The sequence below is a fragment of the Dinoponera quadriceps genome, unplaced genomic scaffold (genome assembly GCF_001313825.1).
Source record: "Dinoponera quadriceps isolate SergipeBrazil2010 unplaced genomic scaffold, ASM131382v1 scaffold18, whole genome shotgun sequence".
NCBI classification, from domain to species: Eukaryota; Metazoa; Arthropoda; class Insecta; order Hymenoptera; family Formicidae; genus Dinoponera; species Dinoponera quadriceps.
In genome coordinates, this window is record NW_014554305.1 from 36,783 (window position 1) to 60,394 (window position 23,612).

General features: G+C 45.8%; 3 protein-coding genes and 1 long non-coding RNA gene across 5 annotated transcripts; all 4 read left to right on the forward strand.

Annotated features, from left to right (window-relative positions):
• Positions 1-3,912: 3,912 nt before the first annotated feature.
• LOC106744556 lies at positions 3,913-5,209 on the forward strand. The gene is made up of 3 exons (XR_001374461.1): positions 3,913-4,206; positions 4,278-4,457; positions 5,118-5,209. It is a non-coding gene; the product is annotated as an uncharacterized LOC106744556 (long non-coding RNA).
• Positions 5,210-5,441: 232 nt separating this feature from the next.
• On the forward strand, positions 5,442-12,265 carry LOC106744547 (protein krueppel-like). 2 transcript variants are annotated; one of them, XM_014619438.1, is made up of 3 exons: positions 5,442-5,554; positions 8,911-9,208; positions 11,319-12,265. In XM_014619438.1, the coding sequence occupies exons 2-3, from the start codon at positions 9,199-9,201 to the stop codon at positions 11,612-11,614; spliced, it is 306 nt and encodes a 101-aa protein (XP_014474924.1). In that variant the 5' UTR covers positions 5,442-5,554; positions 8,911-9,198; the 3' UTR covers positions 11,615-12,265. The 2 variants fall into 2 exon arrangements, with proteins under 2 accessions (XP_014474924.1, XP_014474914.1); XM_014619428.1 differs by having other exon boundaries at positions 8,911-9,081.
• Positions 12,059-18,929, forward strand: LOC106744485 (zinc finger protein 786-like). The gene is made up of 4 exons (XM_014619316.1): positions 12,059-12,065; positions 12,245-12,558; positions 13,542-13,641; positions 13,836-18,929. Exons 1-4 carry the CDS (start codon positions 12,059-12,061, stop codon positions 14,207-14,209), a joined length of 795 nt encoding a protein of 264 aa, XP_014474802.1. The 3' UTR covers positions 14,210-18,929.
• Positions 18,930-19,429: 500 nt separating this feature from the next.
• On the forward strand, positions 19,430-19,896 carry LOC106744586 (longitudinals lacking protein, isoforms A/B/D/L-like). Its single transcript, XM_014619502.1, has one exon. It carries the CDS (start codon positions 19,505-19,507, stop codon positions 19,799-19,801), a length of 297 nt encoding a protein of 98 aa, XP_014474988.1. The 5' UTR covers positions 19,430-19,504; the 3' UTR covers positions 19,802-19,896.
• The last annotated feature ends 3,716 nt before the right edge of the window (positions 19,897-23,612 follow it).

The window sequence follows — 23,612 nt, forward strand, 5'->3', positions numbered from 1 at the left end:
ATAGGACCAAAGACGTATCGGAGCGTATACTGAGCGATGTTGGTTTTCAATCTTCACGTCGATATTCGTGAATATAGAAATCGACGAGAGGAAAGGAGTGATCCTTTCGAAATTTGGTGAGAAAAAAGAAAAAAATTGGCGCGCAAGCTGAACAATGAAACGAACAATGAGGTAAATTTCGGAATGCAGGATCTCGAGTAAAGTACAAACTACCAACGGATCCTATCGCTTAGCTGCGTTGCGATGTCGTTCGGTCTCCGGAATGCCCCAAGCATACTTTTATGCGTCACGGATCGCACCGGGAAGGCTCGTCTTTTGGTATTAACGTCCCGCTTGCTTTCAGATATACAACTGTCGCAGTGGAGCAGCATGCAAATGGTGACCTGCTATATCTGCCCGAAATGCGACGCGGGCTTCCGAAGGATGTGGGACCTGGTTAGGCACAAGTGCGGCCAGACACTGCGATACGCGTGTCCCTACTGTCACAAAAAGGACAATTCGTCCTCGAACGTTTACAGACATATTAGACGATGGCATCCGAAACTGCCAGTCGGTGTGCACAAAATGTTTTGAGCGAGATGACGTGTCGCGCTATACAACTGAAAGAAAGAAAGTATACTTGTCTGTAGAGAATAAATCTAGAATATCTGTCTCGCAATTTGAACACAGTGTTTCACGCAAAGATCCTTCCCCCGTTAAACATTCCAAATTCTGTGTCTCCGATCCTTGAATACATTGCCGATTAGTAAGAATCTTTATTGTCTTTATTTTATTCAACGTTCACACGGCAACGTGGATTTCTTTGATTCTTTAATTTCTTTCGATGTATCTTGATTTCAGGATTTTTTCCGATCTCAGACGGCATTTATAATTATAATTGGATTATTCTTTGATTATTTAAATATGTAAATATCATTCGAAGATCTATAAGGGAGAATCATTGCGGTCTAAAATTGTCTTTTTGATACACATATTTATCGATAGATATCGTCCAGTCAATATCTCTTTAGAGAAGTGCGATAAAATGGGATTGATTATTCGTGAGACATCTGCAGCTTTCCGCTTATCGAAAAATCCGGTGCAATTATTTTTACTATTATTAACATTTAATTTTTAATAGTTGGTACATGTTATTCTTCCACGATGGGAAATTCACCGACTCTATTAATGTGCTTTTTGTTTCACAGGTCTTTAATTTTGTGCATTTTGAGTTCTGGCTTTATACTTTGTTGGTTACGTGTCAGTGTATGGCCTTCTAAGCGGCAGTATCGATTGTCTGTAAGGTTCCGACGACTACAAAACTGTCATCTCTAGATGCGAGTGTCATCCGACAAACAGACGAGAATATCCCAACCGCGAAGATAATCTGTTCAATGAAGAAAAGTGTGACGAACTCGTGCTATTTCTGCGTCTCGATTAGTCCGAATCCACAATAAGCGTATCATGAGCTTTTAGCTTTTTGCTTCAAGCACTAAATTGTAACATGATTCTTAGCAAAAAGCGTTTCCGGCACTACCAGAGACGTCGCAATTTCTAACTGAGATTCCTAAGATTTAAGCGTTATTGCGACTTTTAGCTGCGACTTTGGCACGGGAAATATCTTTTGCCAGGAATTACGTTACATTTTATTACTTAGAGCGAAATGGCTAAAAGCTTACTACACTTATCGTGGATCCGGATTTGCTTGCTGAAGCGTGGAGGTTCGTTTTAACGGGTGAGTCTTCTCAGTCGAATCTTTTCGGACACACATTGAGACACGAAGACAGGACGGACCATTTGTTTGAGCGAAGCGACGCGTGCGAAAATAGTCGCACGTCTGTCTTCGTCGAGAAGACAAATGGTGCGGTCTTAACGTGTCTCAGGGTACCATCCGGTCATTTTTGAAACGACTTACCTCGTTGAAAAGCTTGGGAGCTTCCGCATCTTCGTTATTAGTGTTTTTTTTTATTTCTTTTACCACGTTACGTGCACTTCCTGTTTTTTATTTATTTACATCATTATTTATAACTACGCTAGGTACATACATCAGCCACTACGTCACGTGGAAGGACACATGTCATAGCGATGATAAGTTTACGAGACCACACGGAGACGAGAGCTGAGGATCGTGGTTGCACGCGACAATTCAATTGACATCCTTGCGTTCTCAGCTAAATACCGTCCTTTTACTGTGAGTTTTAGTTGTCTGACTATAACACGAAGTTCGCATGCAAAGTGTCAGCGCGGACGGAAAACATAACGATGGGATCGAAGCGTTAAATAGGGAACGTGGATAACTGGCCGCATAGAAATTTTCTCAGATTTTTCCATACAATACAGTATAGATTCCGGTTGAAATACTCAAAGTTACCCCAAAATATGTTATCTCTACGATATCAGTTGGGGAATCCTATTGGGTGTATTCAGTACTATCCTGAGCACTCAGTGAGCTCTTGCATTTATAATTAATGTATATTTAAAACATTTTTTAAATATGCTAAATGCGAAAGCTCCCTTTAAGAATTTAACGAGTGGTTGTAGCACTGAATGCGCCTATTTTTATTCCAAACATGGGATGAAACCTTTTTTCCGCGATGCTGATTGGCTGTGCTGCGACTTGCTTCGCATCGTATGCTATTGTCATCGTTTGAATTGAATGATAAACCGAATATGAGATTAGGTGGTTAATAAATGGGTTTATATTTTTAATATTACTATGGTTGTATTTCAATATCCACTGATAGTGTTGAAAATCTATCTAGTTCATGTCACGTATACTACAGATTTTCAGTACTGTGACTGTGAATATTAAAACGTAGCTTATGTTCAATAACAGACATAACGCGCGTGTGTACCTGTAAAGTGTAAATACTTAAAATGTTTCGTACATCTTGTTCAATCATAGTGTAAAACGGAAAGTGGAAAAAATATCTTGGGAAACATTGGGGGTATCTAAATGGGATCTGTTTATGTTTCCCACTTGGAATCGTGTGTTTGAAATATTACACTTCTCACCAGAACCCGGATTCCTCAACTGGAGTCTAGAATTCTTTTGGAAAATCGGGCTGGGATCCCAGTTAGATCCCGAGAAATTTTCTACGCGGGTGGGAAACCGAAAGAGGTGAATCGACCGCGTCTTGCGAGTTTCTCACGCAACATATCACGTTTCGTGTGTACTATATTGCAACCGCACCACTGAGACTCGAGCTTCGAATATTCCGGTGAAACAAACTGAATGGCTTCAGCTATGTTGGTTTTCGATCGATTGCTGTTACTATGGTTTGTGCGCTTGCTGCGAGTGTGACGATGTCTCAGGATCGAGAACGATCCGCGCTGCCCAGCGGCGGGTGGGCGAGATCTCGCGTACCTCTCACATACGGATCCGTCTCAGCCGGCTCGCGCGCACCGGCATCGATCGTTCTCGCTCCAGGCTGTTTGACATGTACGTTCATTCCGTGAGAGAGATCTGAGTACGTTCATTTGAGCACTCAACTAGTCGGAGCGTTTGTCGTACATGGATCTTGTCCTGTCGATCTTGCGTCGTCGTGTCCAACGATACGGATCCGTCCACGCATCTTGAGCGAGAGAGAGAGCGAGAGGGGGAGGGGGGGGGGGAAGAGAGCGAGTGTCGCGCGGTGTCGCCGGCACTAATCGGCCCTTTGAATTTTTCAGGTACTCGCCAGAACGCCAGGAAGCGTCGGAAAGTTTACTCCGTCAACAAGAGTCATTACTGCCCGCGCTGCAACCGCGGCTTTACCCTCAAGAAGAACATGACGCGACATCTGCGCCACGAATGCGGCATGGCGCCCAAGTACCAGTGTCCATACTGCGACAAGCCGTCCAAGTTCACGCAGAATATTTACGCGCACATCCGAAAGTACCATCCGGGCCAGACGCTCTGCTTCAGACGACTCTATTGAATGATACCTCCGAGAGGCCGTCCCGCAGATCGACGTGCTCGAGCAACGAGAGAGCCGTGTTCGATCGCTTCCTGTTCGCCTCCCACATCCTTCCCATCCATTCTTAGTATTCGGGAAATACAGAGAGCGAGGATTCTGTACTCCATGGAGAAGCGAGACGCCGCACTGCGCGACGAAAGACTCAATAAAAAGTTCCTCGAAGCGAATGTGGAGAGTGCCTTTCACCCCGATTCCGTCTGACCTAGAAGACGCGCTTCTTCCTCGCGGGAGCCACGAAGAGGAAGGAGATCGACAGGAGATTTGAAAAGTTAGCTGGGTCAACTTTAGGGCATCGTGCCCGCTTTCCTCTTCTAACTGTGACGGACGTCTCGATTTCAGGTACCACGGATGCGTTGTCCGACCGATTCATCGGCGACCTCGATGGCACGCTAACCGTAAGAAGCCGAAGAAGCGCGAATCAACGGCGGATCAGCGCGCCTCGAGAGTATCTCTAATCGCGACCAGAGCGTTGACGTCGGCAGTGACATTCTTAGGATTTCGATCCTGGCGCGCAAAGCGGTAGGTCGGACGTCCCCGTCGGATCGATCTTCGATTCTCGATGATGGCACACACCGGCATCGATTTTTACGCCTCTCTCCTTCTCCCCTTCAGCCTGTCCTCGAACGCAAAGTACAACGGGTTGCCAGTGGTGGCAACACTGAATTTCTTGCAACCATCATGGTACCTTACACTTGTACCAATAAGACCTGAAACAAATTCCGTTGAAACACCAACTGTGTGCGAACTTTTCCGTCACTTCTCACGCGACCCCGCAGGAATGAGAAAATAAACGAACAGTTCCCGTCCGCCGCAGACTTCGTCGGACTTCCTCGGGAAGTTCCAGGCGAGCAGCGGATCGGTATCCCAATATCTTGCGCGTTCGACGTTTTTGCATTCCGCCCCCCGTCACTGATCGCGACACGCTCGTGGAGTCTCCGCACTAACACACGCTCTTCCGTGTGCTCACTGCCTCGTCCGTGCGACCTCGTTGTTTTTCAGAAATGGCGCCGACGCGCTCGTTGAAGGGCCTCGCCTTGACGTAAGCGGGTAATGCAGCGAGCACGAAAGAGACTTGTGTCCGTTTGAAATTGTCGCTCTTAAGTGTTACCGTACAGTCTCTCTCACACCCGCCGAGTCGGTGAATCGCCGCCAACTGACAAACGAACCTGTGCTTTACAGCTCTCTACACTCGCACCGGCACCTTCTACGGCGCGCCGCTCATCGCCGCCGCTCGTCGACGCCGTTGCTACCCCGGCTCGGGCGTCAACACCATGACGCGCGGCACCTTCGAGTGCCCCACGTGTCGCAAGACCTACAAGTGGTACCGCGGGCTGCACAGGCACCTCAAGTACGAGTGCGGCAAGGCGCCGCGCTTCAAGTGCCCGCACTGCGTCTACACTGGCAAGCATCGTTCGCACGTCTACTCGCACATCAAGAGCAATCATCACAATCGGCCGGTCTACGCCCTCGATACTCAGCAGGGTTGAGGTCGTGAGACAGACAGAGAGAAGAACGCTGCGCGCTGGACACGCCGCTGTTCACGAGTAGATGCGCGAGTTCCACGTAGCGGTGACGTTCCTCTGACAGACTGTTAGATCGACGATTTCTGTTCTCTGGTACGATATGCGAGCGACTACTACGGATGTTATGGGTGTCCTTTAGATCGGAGCCCTGCAAATCGATCAGGTCCGATTCAGTGTTATTAAATATGATCTAGTCCGCACTGAAGGAAGGATTTGCTGATAAGTACTCAAATATTCGATTGCTGCAAGCAAATAACTTAGTTCCGTATAGTAAATATACGATATACGGGCAATATTATATATAGTGTATAAAACTGAATTATTTGCTTGCAGTAATTAAATATTTGCTCGGCAAATTCATCAAATTTTAACACTTGCTACCAGATCCTTTTGTCAGTGTGACCCGTTTCGGTTAAGTCAGAGCATGGCCCATTTTCTTATCAGAAAATTGATCCAGGTCAGATTCGAGTTTGCACTAAGAGGTAGAATTAGTCATCGGAGTTAAAATAAGAACAGCTAATATCGTTGCTACCGCAACTAAATTTATTAGCTGTTCAAATTAAGGCTCCTGGTTCCTCGTTGTCTTGTTTGACGACATCATAAGCGAGAAAACGCATACCGAGAATTTTTGCATTATACGTTCAAGAAAGGCCACAAAATAACATTTATGGTGATAAATTCACAACACTTGTAAAATACTCCGAACACTTTCCTTTTGTTCTAACGATCAATAAGTAACCGTCAAAATAACACGACATACAATTTTCTCTTTTAATTTATTTTTTCTCATGATTTTGTCACGTTAATTTTATAGTTATTTAATGACTGCTCGAGCAAAAGGAAAGTGTTCGGAGCATTTTACAATTGTGCTGAATTTATCACAAATATCATTTTGTGGATATGTCGTTTTATTTGAACGTATATCATAAGAATTTTGAGCATGGATTTTTCCGCTGATGTTATAAAACAAGATGGTTGTGGTAAATATACGGGGACCTTAAGGCTATACAGTGAATAATATATTTGATTTTGTGTCCGAGCTAATATCGCATTCTTTATAGGTTTATTTCTGACGTTTCGTTAACATTTCAACTTATTTCTTCAGGATGAGGTGCGATCCTAGATTGTCGCTCCTACACAAGGCTTTTTCTTAGCGAGCTTCTTACGAGCCTACTTGAACCGTTAAGAGGCTAGATTTAAATAAGAGTGAGTGTAGCGCCTTTTGAGGTGTTGCGCTCTCTAGGAAATTTATGATGCTGAACAGATGGATTGTTAAATTCGACTGATATTTAGTCTACTATTTCTGTTGAAATTGTTGGGGTGTTTTTGAATCTCTAAGGATTCTCTTTACTTTTTAGGAAAATCTCTAAATTCATTAGCTGCTATCTCTATTTCAGCTGCTACATTTTAGCTCCTATGGCTAATTCTTTCTTTGAGTGTGGCTTTACTAAAACGGATATAAATCAGGCTAGGTTATATTTGATAACGTATCTGGCCGGACTGTTGTCTTAATTTGCAGAGCTCTATTTTAGGTCGCCCTTTTGGTCAGTTAACTGATATCTGTGATCTCTTTGTCCACTAGCGTGCGAGTTGTTATTATTTCGTTTCTCGTACGACCTACGTATTTCTTATAATATCTCGTTTTCGTTGACGAACTTCTCATATGTTGTATTTTTCGTTTCGCACTTTGCGACCCGGTGTTCTATCGATGTTAGATTGAGCAGCGAGTTGGTTATTTTTGATGGGAATATGAGTCGCATATGCAGATTTCTATATATTGCATTAGACTGCTAACGACGATCTGAAACGTGAAGCCAGGTAACATTTGTCTAGTAGGCGGATGCTGCGTATACAGGGGAATCGCTTGCGGGAGTATTATATACTTGTAGAATATGTCTCTGCAGTCAGTTACACAACAACTGGTAAACATATTTTTGCAATTTTACGACCAATGTTACGTTATTACTTTATGAGTATGGCCACACACGCAGCAACGTGACAAAATTCTATCATCCTGATATTTTTGTTTACCCGACATACATCATCACCATACCTTCTTTTGCATCACATTTTATTTCATGAATTCTGTACGCTCGTTTGCACAACGGTTTGCGTTTTTACATTTTTTATATTTTACGTGTTTTTTTTTCAATGAAGTTAGAAGTACATCAAATGGACACGATTACGAGTTATTGCTCACGGGCTTGTGTGGCAATTGGTTATGACAATAGCCGAAGTGACAGTACGCGATATAAATATTGATCCTTTATTATATTGCTATTTGATAGATTAGATAGAGTATATTAATGATAATTATGTTTCCCTCCGTTGTAGTTACAACGTTGAATGTCTCGTTATAACTGATTATCGTACAAGCTCGTGGCTCGCAATCGTGGCGATTTGCTGAGTTCCCAACTTCATCGGAAAATATGTGTGCAAGCGGTGTGCAAACGAGTGCACGCGTTAGCGGTGTAATATAGTATGTAGAAATCTATGATCATATCAGTAATTGAGAGTCGCCTGACGCAGTCATGCGTAACATTTTGTTTATTCATCATTAGATCGTCCTTTGTCTTGTTTATTATGTACGTAAATAAATACTATATATATTTGTTATTTTTGCTTAATCTAATAAACCAATTATTTATTGGATTGTAGCGCCTACTCGCTACGAACTGCTTTTTTTTTCTTGACGCTCGACGTATGTTCTTCATTGACGCCAAAGCATGTGCCCTAGGCTTGTAACTCTGTCTCTCTTGAGAATATCGGAATTATATTGTAACTATTCATTGACGGTAATAAATAAGACAATTTACTGTTACAACACTGAACGAATATCGATATGTGTGTACATAGTTCTGAATTTTATGCATAAATTTAACATTTAAATGAATACAGAGGTTCTATATCAGACCCAGTTCTCTCTCTCTCTCTCTCTCTCTCTCTCTCTCTCTCTCTCTCTCTCTCTCTCTTTCTAAAGAAAACAAAAGTTTTTCTATCCGCATATAAATACCACCCGATCCGTGTCGCATTTCCTATACGTTTCTTTCACAGCTTCCGACTATATCCTTCTTGCATTTTTATCTTCTCTGCGATTTCTCACTGTTTTATCGTCTAACTTTCCCGCGTCCACCAGCCGATTTCCATCACCACCACCCGCATCCGTCTTTTCGACGCTCTTCAGACATCCCATGATACTTTGTCTCCCGCCGTTTACCTCTGATGACAAGATCTCGCACGGTAGATCTACGGTCGCACCGAGTGTGTGACCCTTTCTCGGCCGGAAGTGTCGCGAGCGAGGCCTTCGCACCTCTCTGTGCCCTGGTGACCGACGAGAGTTCCCCCCGGCAGAGGGTCGAGGAGACGAACCTAAGAGAGACCGCGCGCGCGGAACTCCCTCGTGCGTGCACGCCTCGCTTGACTAACCGGCGCAAATTCTCTTTTTCCAGGTTCGTTCCTGAAGTGGTCCCTGCGGAGCCAACGTAGCATCAGCTACGGCCCGAGCGCCGCTGACCGGCACCACTGTCCCAAGTGCGACCGCAGCTACAAGCACCGCAGTCACATGACGCGGCATTACAGATACGAGTGCGGCACGCCGCAGCGTTTCGAGTGCCCGTATTGTAAGCACCACTTGCGCCAGCGCACGCACGTGTGGACGCACATACGCACGTTTCATCCGAACAGCGAGCTCTACTGCATCGACATCGCTACCAACGCGAGGCTCTCTTGGCATCGAAATGACTAAAGGTGCCTTTTCATGCTGACGTTCGTCGCTCATTTTTAGCGTCAAAATCAAGTCACGTGATTGAAGTTGCTGCTGGATAGTGAGAAAACGCACGAAGCAGCGTCGAATCTTGCACATTACAGCGCGTCAATCTCGCATAGTTTCTCTCCGAGAATTATGTCATTCCCAAGTAAATGTTATACGTCGTTAAGAGACTGAGTAGGAAAAAATAATAGGACATAATGAGCAATATAAAGCATTTGAATATCCAAATTGGCAATTCATATGACGTGTGACACACCGACGAGGTGATACTGAAGACCCTCAGCTCAGCATAAATTTTCATACGGGGAAAAGGGCCTGGAAGTAATTGAAGAAGGATGGCAACACCGACCATTCTTAGTTTAAGTCGTAATAAAAATATTAATTTTATAATTTACAGAAACCCTTCTCGGTGTTTTACCGACATGTACACTGACTTCCAATGAAGTATATTAAATATTTATATGAAACTGCATTTCTGTAGTTATTATTTACGTTGAATTTGACACAAATTAACTGGACAAATTAAGTGGACTAGAGGTTATTAACAGCGGGATTTTCTGTATTTTCGTAATGCCAGTGGTCTTTAGTATTACCTCGTCGGTTCATGACCCTAGAAGACGAATAAATTTCAACTTCTCTTCTTAGACGCGTCAGATTGTGACCACGTGACCATGTTCGACGCTGCAACGAGCGTCTCATGAGTTGGCATCTTAAGAGCCGGCTGGGTGCGATCGGACTTCCCGTCATGTTCTTTCGATCGCGTTGTCGAACGTCATTTTACATGCGTCTTACGATAGGAGGATGGTCGAAGGAGCTCGATGTATATTTCGTGTACATATCGTCTCGCTCGTTTATTTTTGTATATTTTTTATTTCTTCCTTTTGTGCGGAGAATATATCACACGTGCATATATTCTAGACTTTTACGCGCGAGAGATGCGAGAAACGGGATCGTCTCGCGTCTCTCGCGTCCCGGGGACGATGCAATTTCCGCGTGATGCTGTCGCGCGTGCGTTTCTGTGTATTAATTGTAATTACATGTGATATATGCGCGAGTCGGTCGAACCGTCGCGAGATACATACGTCGATGATTATGCTTTGTTAGGTAATTATGTTTTATTACGTGCATCACGTAGGTAATTTTGTGTGTAAGGATAAACTGATTCCTCTTTGAGAAACTCGATTTTCAATAATCCGCCCCCGCCTCCCCTCCGGGTCGTTGTAAAACATTGTAACTCGACGATTTTACACGTTTACAATCTTAACGCCAACCGAATTTCCGTCGTTCACGTTGGCGTATTTCCCAAGCTCAAGCAACGTTGCTGTAAGCTACAAAGGAACGATTGTACAAATAATATCTATAATAATACGAGCAACTTCTCGAAAGATAATACGTAAGTTCTTTATAGTCGGTTAAGCATCGTTTAACACAATCGTGATAAGACTTATTCTTGATGACAATCCACTGATACTCTAACGCTCTTACCGGTCGGATCGCAGTTTTCGACACTATCGAGTCGCACTTTATGCGTAAGACTCGTAGTTACGCGGACGTTACCGCTGTCCACGGTTGCTTTTGGACCTCTGAAAATCGAAATGATGTACTGAAGAACCGTCGGATCACACGACTCTCGAAGCGACTCTTACGCACGACAACGCACGGGAAATTTTATATTACGTAGCCGTTAAAGTATATAGAGAGAAGATTGTAATAAAGTGTTCGTTCACCTTGCTCCATCGCGTGCGCCAATAAAGACGGCTACCGTTTCATCGAAAAATCTTTCTCTCCTCTCCTCTCTCGCTCTCTCTCTCTCTCTCTCTCTTACTCTATCTCTCTTTCTCTATTGTTCTCTTTGCTGCCCCTGTGTCTAGTGATGCCCGTTGAGTTGTTCGTGCCTCATAACGTCCATGTCTCACGAACACGGTGAGCAGAGTCTCGTTTACACGTGATCGTCGTTATTTACCGGTGCGTGGAAGAGCGCCGATGTGGCGACTCCACTTTGCAAGACAGACGAGTGTCTTCCTTTACGTGCTGCGGCCGTGGCTTGGCTCGTTACTAAAACGCTCCTGTCTTTTTCGTGGGTTTCAGGCGACCTTCTCAAATGGGCCATCAAGAGCGACGGAACGCGGCCGGCCGAGATCTCCATCAATCGGCGCAACGGCATGTACGAATGTCCAAGCTGCCACAACTTGTACAAGTGGAAGAAATCGATGCTGGCGCACTTGCGACATCGTTGCAAGCAGCCGCCGAGATTCGAGTGCTCGCACTGCACGATGAAGAATCACCAGAAGACGCACATTATGCGCCACCTGCGCGTTCACCATCCGCATCTCAAGGCGTTGTTTTTCGACCGAAAGCTGGGCGTCTATTTTCGGCCCCGATAAAAGCAACGTCGAACGCTCGCCGATACGATTGTTTTTGTATTTTAATAAAACGAGCAGTTGGATTGCCAAGCACCGTGTGGTTCATTTGCGACCAGCCCTGTGCTTAACGATCTGCTGCGATCTACACCGATCCCAGAGATTCTACACATCACTCATCTCTTTTCTTCTTCCTTCTCTCGCTTTCTTTCTACCGAGGAATGCGAATGTGTGTTAATCAGATTCTCAATCAATTGCAGATCATCGCCGGCTACCGCATGCTAGGCGGTACCGTTCATCGGTCCCGTCAATCGGTCAATAAAGATTCACCACAGATCGGACATACATATGTCCGATTCGTCGGTCGACTGTATGTTACAGTCGGTTTACCGTCTTATAAAATTAACATCGCGCAACGTCGCACGCATAGATTACTTATTTACGACGTGTGTACAGACGAAGACGGAGATGCTGAGTACGTGCAAGGTCACGTCGCGAGGAGCATCTTACAGATTTAATCATTTTCGTTATACGCTGCTTGTGCTGGGGAACCTGATGGCGGCCTAGATTGAACGGCCGATGGTCATCAATAAAACTTTCATCTCTCGCGCGCACTCGAGCATGCTCTTCAGCATCTTCGTCTCCGTGTTTCAGGGCTGCACGTGCTGCCGCCGTTCGGACCGAATATGATCTGCAAGTATCGGCCGGGAACGACCGGGAACAATTCGCACAATTCGAAGGCGTCGAGGACCTCGAGGATACGTACGCGCAAGGCCGTGGCCGACGAGAGGAAGCCCTTCCAGTGCCAAAAATGCGGGCGTGGCTTCACCCTGAAGAGGAACAAAGATCGCCATGTGAACTACGAGTGCGGGCACGAGCCGAGGTTTCAGTGCCCCTACTGTGGACTACGGAGCAAGCAAACCTCGCCGGTGTACGCCCACATCAGGAAGAAACACCCGGAAGAGGAGGTTTTTATCTTCGACATGAAGCTCTGAGCACGAAGATCGCGCGTGTCTCCCATTTCAAGCCTGATCTCAAACCACTCGAGCGAATTTCACCTCTCCATTGGGCTCGCTTTTTGCCGCGATCATCGCACGTCACCAATCGAGGCTAATGTTTCTCAGTACCGTTTGTTATCGCCGCGTTTTCTTTTTCCGTGAGAAAAGTACGATCGTTCCTGGAAATGGGAACAGAATTGGCGATGTAGGTTCGGCAAATGAGGTCTAACGAAAGGTCTAACGCATACTTTTTTTTTTATTTCGCGTTTTATTCCGTTTCCGTCAAAATTCACGATGCCTACGTCTCTTCGCCACCCGAATCTCTTAGAGTTCGGAAAACTCTTCTCAGCCGTTTCAAATTTGAAGTTTCTGACTCGATTTCATCTGACACGATGCACATACGTTTGATCGAGCGGGTTCTATGTTACGTTCCTGATATTCGAGCCTCTTTGGACATGGAAGAGGTTCGCCGGTGGTCGATAGCATTCCGAGATGAGGGACATTGTCTCGCGCCACACTGAAGACTCAAGCAATAGCCGGAGTCAAGGATCGTCTGAGGAGATTCTAACTTTGGGATATAGCTAAAGTCGTAATATAAGATTCGGAGAGATCGTTGCTTCTACTTTGTAAGAGCTATGATGATTCGCTTGTATGTTGTTTTGTAGAATAAAATTTTACGTGATATTCTGGTGTCCGCCGCCGGGATGCGAGTCTTTTAACCGAGGCGGCGGTACACTCGTTGTCATTCTTGTTCACGTCCCTTTTCCACGTATACTACCAGCCGCGGGTAGAACGAATCTGTGTCTTTCTCTTTCTCATCACCCGAAGACTGCACATCAACTGACTCCGATTTCTCGGATATAGATCTCTAGATAAACGTAGTTTCGTAAGGTGCAAGGAAAAGAGAAGACATAAAAGAGTACGAACACTCGTAGCAACTTAGATTCCAATAGCATTTCGTAAAATCACCGTGCTTCTGCGTCACCGTAGCCCGCGCGACGGGCGTTTGCCGAATAACAGGTTCGTCAGGAAGATGCCTCGCGGTTCTCAAAGGTATTCCCATCTTCATTAACGCAATACAGCAAAGCATGACGTACCAAAAATCCGGTGAAAAGAAACCTTTCAATCGCTCCCCACCACGCCGAGGGGAGTCCGAAAGCTTCTCATTGGTTTTCGGGCTGACACCCTCGAGCCTCTTCACGCACGTGGCGACGTGCTTCGTCCGACTAACCGGCTGACTGGTTAAGTTTCAGGTTTCTACGCGGCGGTTCCTCAACTGGACCTCAATTACATCTTGCAATCCGGCAAAGGCTTCGACACCGAGAGCAACAACAGTTATTATCCTCACGTGGCTGTGAGGAACACCCCTGATAAGCCGTTTCGCTGTCCCAAATGCGGCCGCTCCTTCACCGTCAAGGGCAACATGACCAGGCACTTCAAGTACGAGTGTGGCCAGCCGCCGCGCTTTCAATGTCCTTACTGCAAGTTCCGCAGCAAGCAGACGTCCAACGTGATGTCCCACATCAGGACCAGACACGCCGGTCAGAGGGTCTACGTGGTAAACTTGAAGGTCGAGGACAAGTTACCTTTGTGGGGTGTCTCATCCTCGCGGGGAGAATGAACTTTTTATGCAACGGCGATGCAACGGACGCTCGGAGAACCGCACTCGCGTGAATAAAGCGAGCATTTCGATTGGATGTTTCGGGCTCCCATTAGATAGGTTTTATGCGATTCACGCTCGTCGCGCGAGGAAGTCGTCGTGCTCCCTCAAAGTGAATCAGTGAACGTGTTTCTGAATGTAAATCAGTATCAAAGGAATGTTTCTCACCGATGATCATTTCAATGTTCATTGATTTTTTGACAGAAACATTCCTGCTTTATTCTTCCGTTTTGTACCTCCACTGATCTTAATCAGCAGTGGTGGTATGATTTACGTTGTACCGAGTCCAGGTATGTGTTTGGGCCGATGAAACTAACGCCTTCCACATGCGCCTTGCGTGATTTTACATCTGTAACTGCAATGCACGAACAGTCTGTGAACTGATATTGACTAATTGATATTGTTTATATGTGCTATTAACCGATCTTTTCAGCGAAATTTTATTGATTGCTACGTTTGTGACCATTGAAACATAATCATATTCGAACACACGACCACATCCCCATCTTGGTGGCAGACGATCAGACGGAGGTAGTTTGAATCGTATTGGTACCATATCTCTTTTTAGCGTGAACTATAATGCCTAAAAACATTCCTAATATGGACGTGTTTAAGTTCTGTGATGTGTTGTAGAAGCCGGTATAAGTTAAGTTTCCCGAATAGACAAAAATGCTGAACATGGTATGCATTCAATGCTTTATGATGCCATTGCAACAGCACAACGTGTTTAAAATATTCTTGTTTTAAGAAATACTCATTTATTATGCCATAATTTTAATCAAAGTATTGACTTCTTATTACTACAGTGTAATTCTGGATTAATTGCTTTCTCTTTCGGACAAAATAAGCAATATTTATGACAATATTTATGGCAACAAAATATCGCCGCGATATTGCCGCAATTTTTATGGCATCAGATGATCTTCTTTTATACATTGACAGAATTCTTGTTGTGTGAGGACGCATCTTAACGTATGTATGCTAATCACGATGCGGACAATATACCAAAATATGTCTACCTGGATCGTTTTGGACGCTTTAGTGCTGAAAGCATCATTCTATTATCCTTCAACGTGTAATGAACGATAAAGATAGAATAACGCTTTCAGCACAGAAGCTCCCAAAACAAACTTGAATCTGGGATAGTCTCTTTTGAAGAAATAACATTTCCGCGTGTGAAAAATGCTTGCAATGATAAGTATTGTCAGAATTCATAGTACATCCAAAAATGTGGTCGCTGCACTTAGACGAGGATAGGCGGTTTTCCTATTTCTCTCTCACATAGCTCTGATCGCTCGAGAACAAAGGCGTGCTCGTTCCGGTATGGTTACATACTGGAAGAAGGATTTGGTAACAAGTATTAAAACTTAATACATACCGATCAAATGTTTGATTACTGAACAATCTAGTTCCATATATACGGTATACGGAAACGAAATTATTTGGTTGCAATAATCCAATATTTGGTCGGCACCAAAATTAACCGAATTTTGGTACTTGTTACCAAATCCTTCTTTCAATGCAGTTCGATGCTCATGACCGAATTACCGTGGGTATAGCATTTCAATGAAGACACACTGATTGCACTTTGGGGAGTGACGATCTGTCGAGTCGGTCTGTCGCGCGGCTTCGGGAATCAGGCGCGTGTTTAATCCCGCTGGGGGTCCAGGGCAGCCGTCGGCGTCATATATCGATCGTTCAACGCGTCCTGATCCTCGTTAGCCGCGCGGAACGGCTGAGCGACATCTTCGCGGGGAGATGTATATCATGAACGTCCCTAGTTGTTAAGAGTTTCACGAGCGCGGTGCGGTTCCTACGCTTCTGTCGGGCTCATCCGTGTCGCCGTGTTGCGAATAGTGTTTGCGCGCCTGTCGAGAATGAGAGCATGACATGAGGCGAGAGCGCGACCCTGCAGGCCCTGGTCGTGGCGAGAGGTCCGCCGCTATCGGGAGGATATATTGCGAAACGACGAACCGTGCGAGAGATTCGTAGCGGCTGGAATAATGGGACTCAGTATTATCGTCAAAATATTCTCTCCGTCTTTACACGTTACGAAGTATCTCCATGCTTAGCAATTAACGAGAGCCGGCGCGCGGAGCCTCTCAATGTGCCCCGAGCGATCGGCCGATGGCTCACCGTCGTCGATGCTCGGGGACCGGTGCACCTCCGCGCACTTCATACCAGGTATCGCCGTGCTTGAGGCGACAAAGAGGGAGGATTCTCGCGAGGGTCTTGGGAGGAAAAGGGAGCGCTTAACGCGCGCACATTCAGAGCTCCGGCATTCGCGCGCTGTCCAATAAGCAATCTTTCGATTATTAGGAGCTTTAAGAGAGTCGTATGTTTTTTAAGATATAGCTGTATACCTTTAACGATTCAGGTTGTGAGGTTGACGATGGAACACGAGGAAACATTTGCGTGCATCTCTAAGGTACCAGGATCGATCAGTCTACAATAAATGAGCGGGAGCGACGGTAGGAGTGAGCGATCGGTAGTGATGGGATTGATTTGCCGTCGCGCTCATTAGAAAAGTCGATATACATTTAAATATATATATATATATTTAGTGCCCGCACATACACACACACACACACACACACACGCGCGCGCAAACATATATAAGACATACATCATCGTATGATAGAGTCAACTAGGTAACGAACTAAAACAATCATTGGTATCGAGGTTCGTTTATTGAGACCTGTCAATTATCGCAAATCTCGATCGACTTGTCTTTTACATTTTCAGAATCTTTATTCTCAATATTAAATTTTACATTATTTATTGCGTAAGTATATTTTTTTATATATTCTCCGATAATATTGTCGATATATATAACATACGATGTCCACTCAATGAAGGGAGGACGAACAGAGAAAGTTTTACTTTTGCGTGAGATAGAAAATATAAAGATGCAATAAAAGATAAATTTACAAAGGTAAAGTATATGCAAATACGATAAAAACGTAAGTATCGTAGGGTAATTAAATGTTGTACAAAAGTGTTGTATAATACTATTTAATAACGATAACGCGAAAATTTATTTTAATTGCCGCATCGTTATATCATATGATCACACGCAATGGCTGTTTATTGTTACATTCGTTTCTTTATCGACGTATTTAACGAGTTAGGTTAAGCTAAGAGAAATTCCTTTTTATATTTCGCAAGAGGTAGATTTGAATTTTGTGATTTATCGACTCGTTCTTTTTTATATTATCCGTCGTTATGTGTGAAAGCATATATTTATAGATTTGTTCTCTACTATTTGAAATGCTTTATTTATCGTTATATCGTTTTACATCTTGCAATGGCTCAAAAACATCCTTAAAATAATTGATATGTATTGATACTAAAATCACACTTGTGTATCAATCAATCTCAAATATTCGTGAACGTATTCTCTAGGAAGAACGATACTAAAGTATGAATTTTAAACGTAAACGGCATCTCGACGTACTAACGATGCTGACTAGTCAGTCCCATCACTAGCGACCGATGGTCGTTATTATTAGGTGGAGAATTGTTGTTGATTTTACAATTGACGAATCGGAATTGTTAATAAGCGAGCAACGCGCCCAAGGCGCTCGACACGAAGACTGAATTGTTACTAACGGGAGCAGAAAGTCTGAAAGAACAGGGTTAAGCGGTCGGAACAAACGTAGTTACCTTCTGTTTGTTAATCGATATGGAACCACGTGTTGCCTCCCCCCTCCCCCTTCCTTTGATTTGATTTTCTACGATGGGCGGCGGGTACATCGATATATACATTCACTCATTCGCAGAACACCATAGCGAGCGATACAGCGAGCGAGCGACGTGTAGAATGTAATCGGCCGTCGACATCGTGGAATTAGTTCTTAACGAAACGTTGCTCTTCATGTTGCGAAGACACACCGTTACTGACACACCGTTCAACACATGTTATTATTATACAATGAGTTTTCGCGAGGCTCGATTGACGGGGGGCCGCCCGTCTCTTCGTGCGATTCGCGTCCGTTTGCCTTTGCGCGACGGAAGGGTCTTAGAGACACCTACACGACACGTTAGTGGCCGACTGTTTTTGTTGCTGTGATATAATTATCGATCGCGTAGCGATATATAAGTATACTCGTGCTTTTACTTGCACGCGCGCGATTCGGGCGTTGAGAACGCCCTAATGTCGAACGTCGTCGTCGCGCGTCAAGATGATAGCTCTTTGTACCGTTCCGTTAGGTCTTCTCGACTCTTAAGTTTCACGTTCACTAGACTTTAGGACGTCGAGTTATGCGAGCGAGCGAGGGATTTCATCCGCTCGGGGTATCTTAGCGTCGCGTGCGCGCGAATTTTCCACGCTATGCGACCGCTTCTCGCGCTAGCGAGCTCCGCCACTTCGACGGGTACGCTAAGACACCCCGCCCGGTACCTGGCCGATTAGGAACGCAACATGTTTTCACCGTCGGTTTATCGATAGCGATTTCCCACGGTATGTTTTATGATCGTATATCGTCGCTGTGGAAATGTAAGATAAAAATAAATTGATGTTCGGACACCCTATCCGCCGGATGTTCTTCACTATTCTTTCTCTTAATACTCCGAGCCTTCGAACTCTCTCTCTCTCTCTCTCTCTCCCCCTCTCTCCCCCCTCTCTCTTCCTCTGAAATGGAGCTCCTCGAGTTGCTTCTACTAAAACGTCCAGGATACAGGACTCGACAAATTCGTCACAGCTGCACGGTAGATGATCTGTCATACAGTTTTTAATGCGATGCGTGCCTGTTTGCGGCTCGAACTAACTACGATGGATGTCTCTCTCTTCCTCTTTCTCCTTCTCTCTCTCCCCCTCCCTATGTATATGTATATGTATATATANCCGATCACATCACGTCCAGCCGCGTGTCACAAGAGACTAATATCACTACTATGGTAAAATTCGCGTAATTCTCTACCTACGTCTGTGTGCTTTGCATCTATGCCAGAGTCGCCAAAGACCCCTTGCATCTCTGCGGACATCTAACGAGCCGGGACATGTTCTCCGGGACCAGTGACGAGTATCCTCGACCCTCCCCCGTTCCCTCCCACCCCCTCTCCTTTCGAGCGCGCGGATCGGCTGTTTCTGTCTCGGAGTGGTAAACGGCGGTTCGCCTCTCGGTTATTTAACCGTTAGAGACTCCCCCCCCCCCCCCTTGNCCCCCCCCCCCTCCTTGATTCGTCTGAAGTCGAAAGTTGCCAGACAAACCGGGCTAAGTCTCACAATTTGCTTTTTGTTTTTCAGATCTTCTCATGATGGACTCCTTGATGAGCTTCGTAGGTCCCGGGATCGAGACGCCCGCTGTTGTCGAGCGTCCTCCCTGTAGCTCCAAGAAGACCCAGAAGGCCCTTTATTACTGTCCCAAGTGCCTGCATGGCTTCACTCTCAAGAGCAATCGTAACCGCCACTTCAGATACGAGTGTGGCCACGAGCCCAGGTTTAAGTGTCCTTACTGCGAGTTGCGCAGCAAGCAGACCTCGCAGATCTACTGCCACATCAGAAAGAAACATCCCGATGAGAGGGTCTACGTCATCAACTTGAAATCCTAACAAATCGTTACGTATGTCGTGTATTTTGACAAACCGCGAGCAGCGTTATTATATCAACCAATATAAGTGCAATAAACGTCTCCACAGCAACATAATCCGTCTCGAGATCACTCCGATCGCTCTCTCGTCTTTGGCTCACCGCTGATTGCCCCTATTTCTCTTCGCCCGGTCGTCCGAGTTATGCCCTTTACACTTGCGCGACGAGTTGCTTTACTTTCAGGAACAGATGACCGGGTGTTTCGAACACGTTTCCGTCTGTCAACTCGTCGTCGTTGAACAGGTGGGAGCATTACGCGCGCAAGAGGTCGTAGGAATTCTCCCGTTTGAATTTCCATTCTCGATTTGAGTTTTCTCCAGATGTTGGCGGCTCTTATTGTCGATTAACTTGACGAGCGATTTTTAGTCAATTCAGTCGTATTATCAGGTTGGACGATGTACTACACAGGCGTCAAATTACGTGTTCACACTACGAACTGAAGCTGCGTGATCTGGCCGAGAGGTGATAGAATGTTGATGTTACGTTTTCGTAGAGTTTTGTGTCTGCATATCATAGTATATATCTTTCGTCTTATCTTTAGTATATATCTTTCTATGCATCATAGAAAGCTTGGTGCATATTTTAATGACAAATGTGGGAAGTCGAACTCGAACAACATTCGACCACCTCATTGTCAACTTATATTCTTGGGCCGCCTTGAAACATCAGCGAAAGGATCAACCACTAACAAACACGTTGCTAAAATGTATAAAAATGAATGTGTTTACCGCTCAGGAAAATTTTGTTAGATGGGAATAGATGGTGAAGGATGACAAAGGACAAGCGTCATTAAAATAAGTACCACGGAGATTCCAAGTTCTAGTTTCTAGGTCCTCCCCTGTGCAGCGTCACTTTATGACCTAGGTTACGATTGTATAATTTTTCTTCAGGTTGGAAACGTGAGAAGTGAATATTTTCACATGCACACGAATATTTTTAAATTGGAAAATTTACACTTTTCACGAATTCACGCTACACGAGAAGATTCATGATCCCTTGGAGATCAAAGAGAAGGAAGGAGGGAGGGGGGGGGGGAAAAGGGTAGATTTTCTCATTTGAAAACATTTATATAAATGTCCACGCTTTTCATATTTTCGTCCCGGGGAAAAATTACACGATCGCTCTCCTGGTCTCACGTAGTTCGAACCAGTTGAAGCGTGCCGCAAGTTGGACGTCTCTTTCGCGGGCGCTCACTCCTCGACGAACATTGCGCTCGTGTTCACGTCGGTCCACCGGTTCCGAGGGGACCGTTCTTCTCCGACGATTCTTTCGTGCCTCTTTCATCAGTTTCGATTACCCGCGATCGTCGCTCCTCTCCTCCTCCTCACTAATCGTTTTATTGTCTGGTTTCAGTGGATCCGCTCTTTATTGACGTGCGCTACGGCGGCGGGCCATGCGACTCGGTGAAGTTCGAGGCGTATCAGAGTGTCGGGGTGACATCGATTCGACGTCGACGGAGGCGCGGTCGGCGGAACCACGTATGTCCCCAGTGCGGCAACGGTTACGCCGTGATGAAAAGCCTCAAACGACATCTGCGCTACGAGTGCGGCCACGAGCCCAGTTTTAAGTGTCCTTACTGCGAGATGCGCAGTAAGCAGGCCTCGCAGATGTACTCTCATATCAGAAAGAAGCATCCCGACCAAAGGGTCTACGTGATCAACCTGAAATCTTAACGAATCGTATGTCGTGTATTTCGGTACTGCGTGTGAGCAGTGTTATTATATATTATATCGACCAGTATAACTGTAATAAACGTCTCCACAGCAACATAATCCGTCTCGAGATCACTCCGGTCGTGCTCTCGTCTTCGGGCTCGTCGTTGATTGCCTTGTTTCTCTTCGCCGGTTATGCCTCGAGTTATGCGCTTTTATAACTGCGCGACGAGTTGCTTTACTTTCAGGAACAGGTGACCGGGTGTTTCGAACACGCTTCCGTCTGTCAACTCGTCGTCGTCGATCAGGTAGGAACATCACGCGCGTAAGAGGCCATAGGAATTCTCTCGGTAGAATCTCCATGCCCGATTTCAGCTTTCTTGAGATATCGAGAGGCCCTTATTGCCGATCGACTTGGCGAGTGATTTTTAGTCAATTCAGTCGCATTGCCACGTTAGACGGTGTACTACTGCGCGGCCGTCCAATCGGACTCGGGCATTCGGACTGCGAACCTAAGCTGCGTGGTCAGATCGAGAGGTGATGTAACGTTTACATTATAGCTTTTACAGTATTGTGTCTTTCGTCGTCTGTCTTTCGTCTGTGTATCATAGATAAGTCGGCTCGAGCCGACCAGTTGAAGCGTGTCACACAAGTTGGACCGCTTCTCTCGCGCGGACACTCCTGCCTCGACGCGACGAATCATCGCGCTCGTATTCACCGCCGGTCCACCTTTCGAGGAGACCGTGCTTCTCTTCCGTACTTTCGTTCTTTTGCGCCTCTATCGTCGGCTCGATCACCCGCGATCTTCTCGCTTCTCCCCTGCTTCTCTACTAACCGTTTTCTTGTTTTGTTTTCAGTGGAGCGCTCCTACCGGCTTCTTTACGGACGCTACGGCGGCGGCGAGCCGTACGACTCGGTGAAGTTCGACGCTGGTCAGGGTGGGGCGTCGATCCGACGCCGAGGGAACGGTCGTCGGAACCACGTGTGTCCCAAGTGTGGCAACGGTTATACAGTGATCAAAAGCCTCAGGCGGCACCTGCGCTACGAATGCGGCCTGACGCCGAGGTTCAAATGCCCGTATTGCGGCACTCGCAGCAAGCAGCGGGGCCACGTGAGCCAGCACATACGTAGGAAACACTCCGGCCAACGCGTCTACATCATCGACTCGCCCTGATGAGCTGCCTGCGCTGGGCCCGTCGTCGCCGTCGCCGTGCTCCCGGGAAGCAATCCTCCCGCTCTCGCGAGGAACGAGATTTCGTCTCTCTTCCGTTGCTCGTTGTTCTTGTTTCCCCTCGTTTCCTGCGCATGTTCGCGTCCCCTCGCGCCGACCTCGCGTCGACGACGCGTACGACATATCCATCATGCGCCGGCGTTGTACTTGATTTTTTTTTTTGGATGTAACTCGTTAGTTTGTTAACTTGTGTACCTGTGGAATTGTACTGATGGAATAAAACACTTCCACGATTGCTACCGGAGATACCTCGAGTGCTTCCTCTTGTACCGCTGGATTTTTCACTGGAGCACCTGGGAGCGTGCTCTCTCACGTCGGACGGCTACTTGTTTTTTCTTCCCCCTCTTTCTCTCTCCCTCTCTCTTTCTCTCTCTATATCTCCCCCCCTCCCTCCTCCCTTATATTGCTTTTCGTTTTCTTTTCTTCTTGAAATTTTAGTACAGAGCGCAGAAGTGAGAAGATGTTGATATCATTAGTAAGATCTAGTTTTATCCAAGATAAAAACCGTGCTCACATTCCCTCGAGAGAAGTGAGCGGTCGAGTTTAATTTCCTTACATTTCGTGTACGCCAAACGTCCACTGTGTGCGTGTGCGTGCGTGTGTGTGTGTGTGTGTGTGCGACAGCTCCTCGATCGGACGCACCTCGCCTTGGTTATTGGCCTGCTGATGCCCAAGCTGAGCAGGTAAAACGGAGATAGATCCTCGCGCGAGCTTGAGCTCCTCAGGGTCAGGTGACGGGAATAACTCGCGGTAACATTGACGCCCGCGCAAGCTCCACGATCCTTTACCTCTACCTTCTTTTCTTTTTTTCATTTTTTCCACCTTCACTACCCCGATATCTTTCTTTTCTCTCTCTCTCTCTCTCTCTCTCTCTCTCTCTCTCTCTCTCTC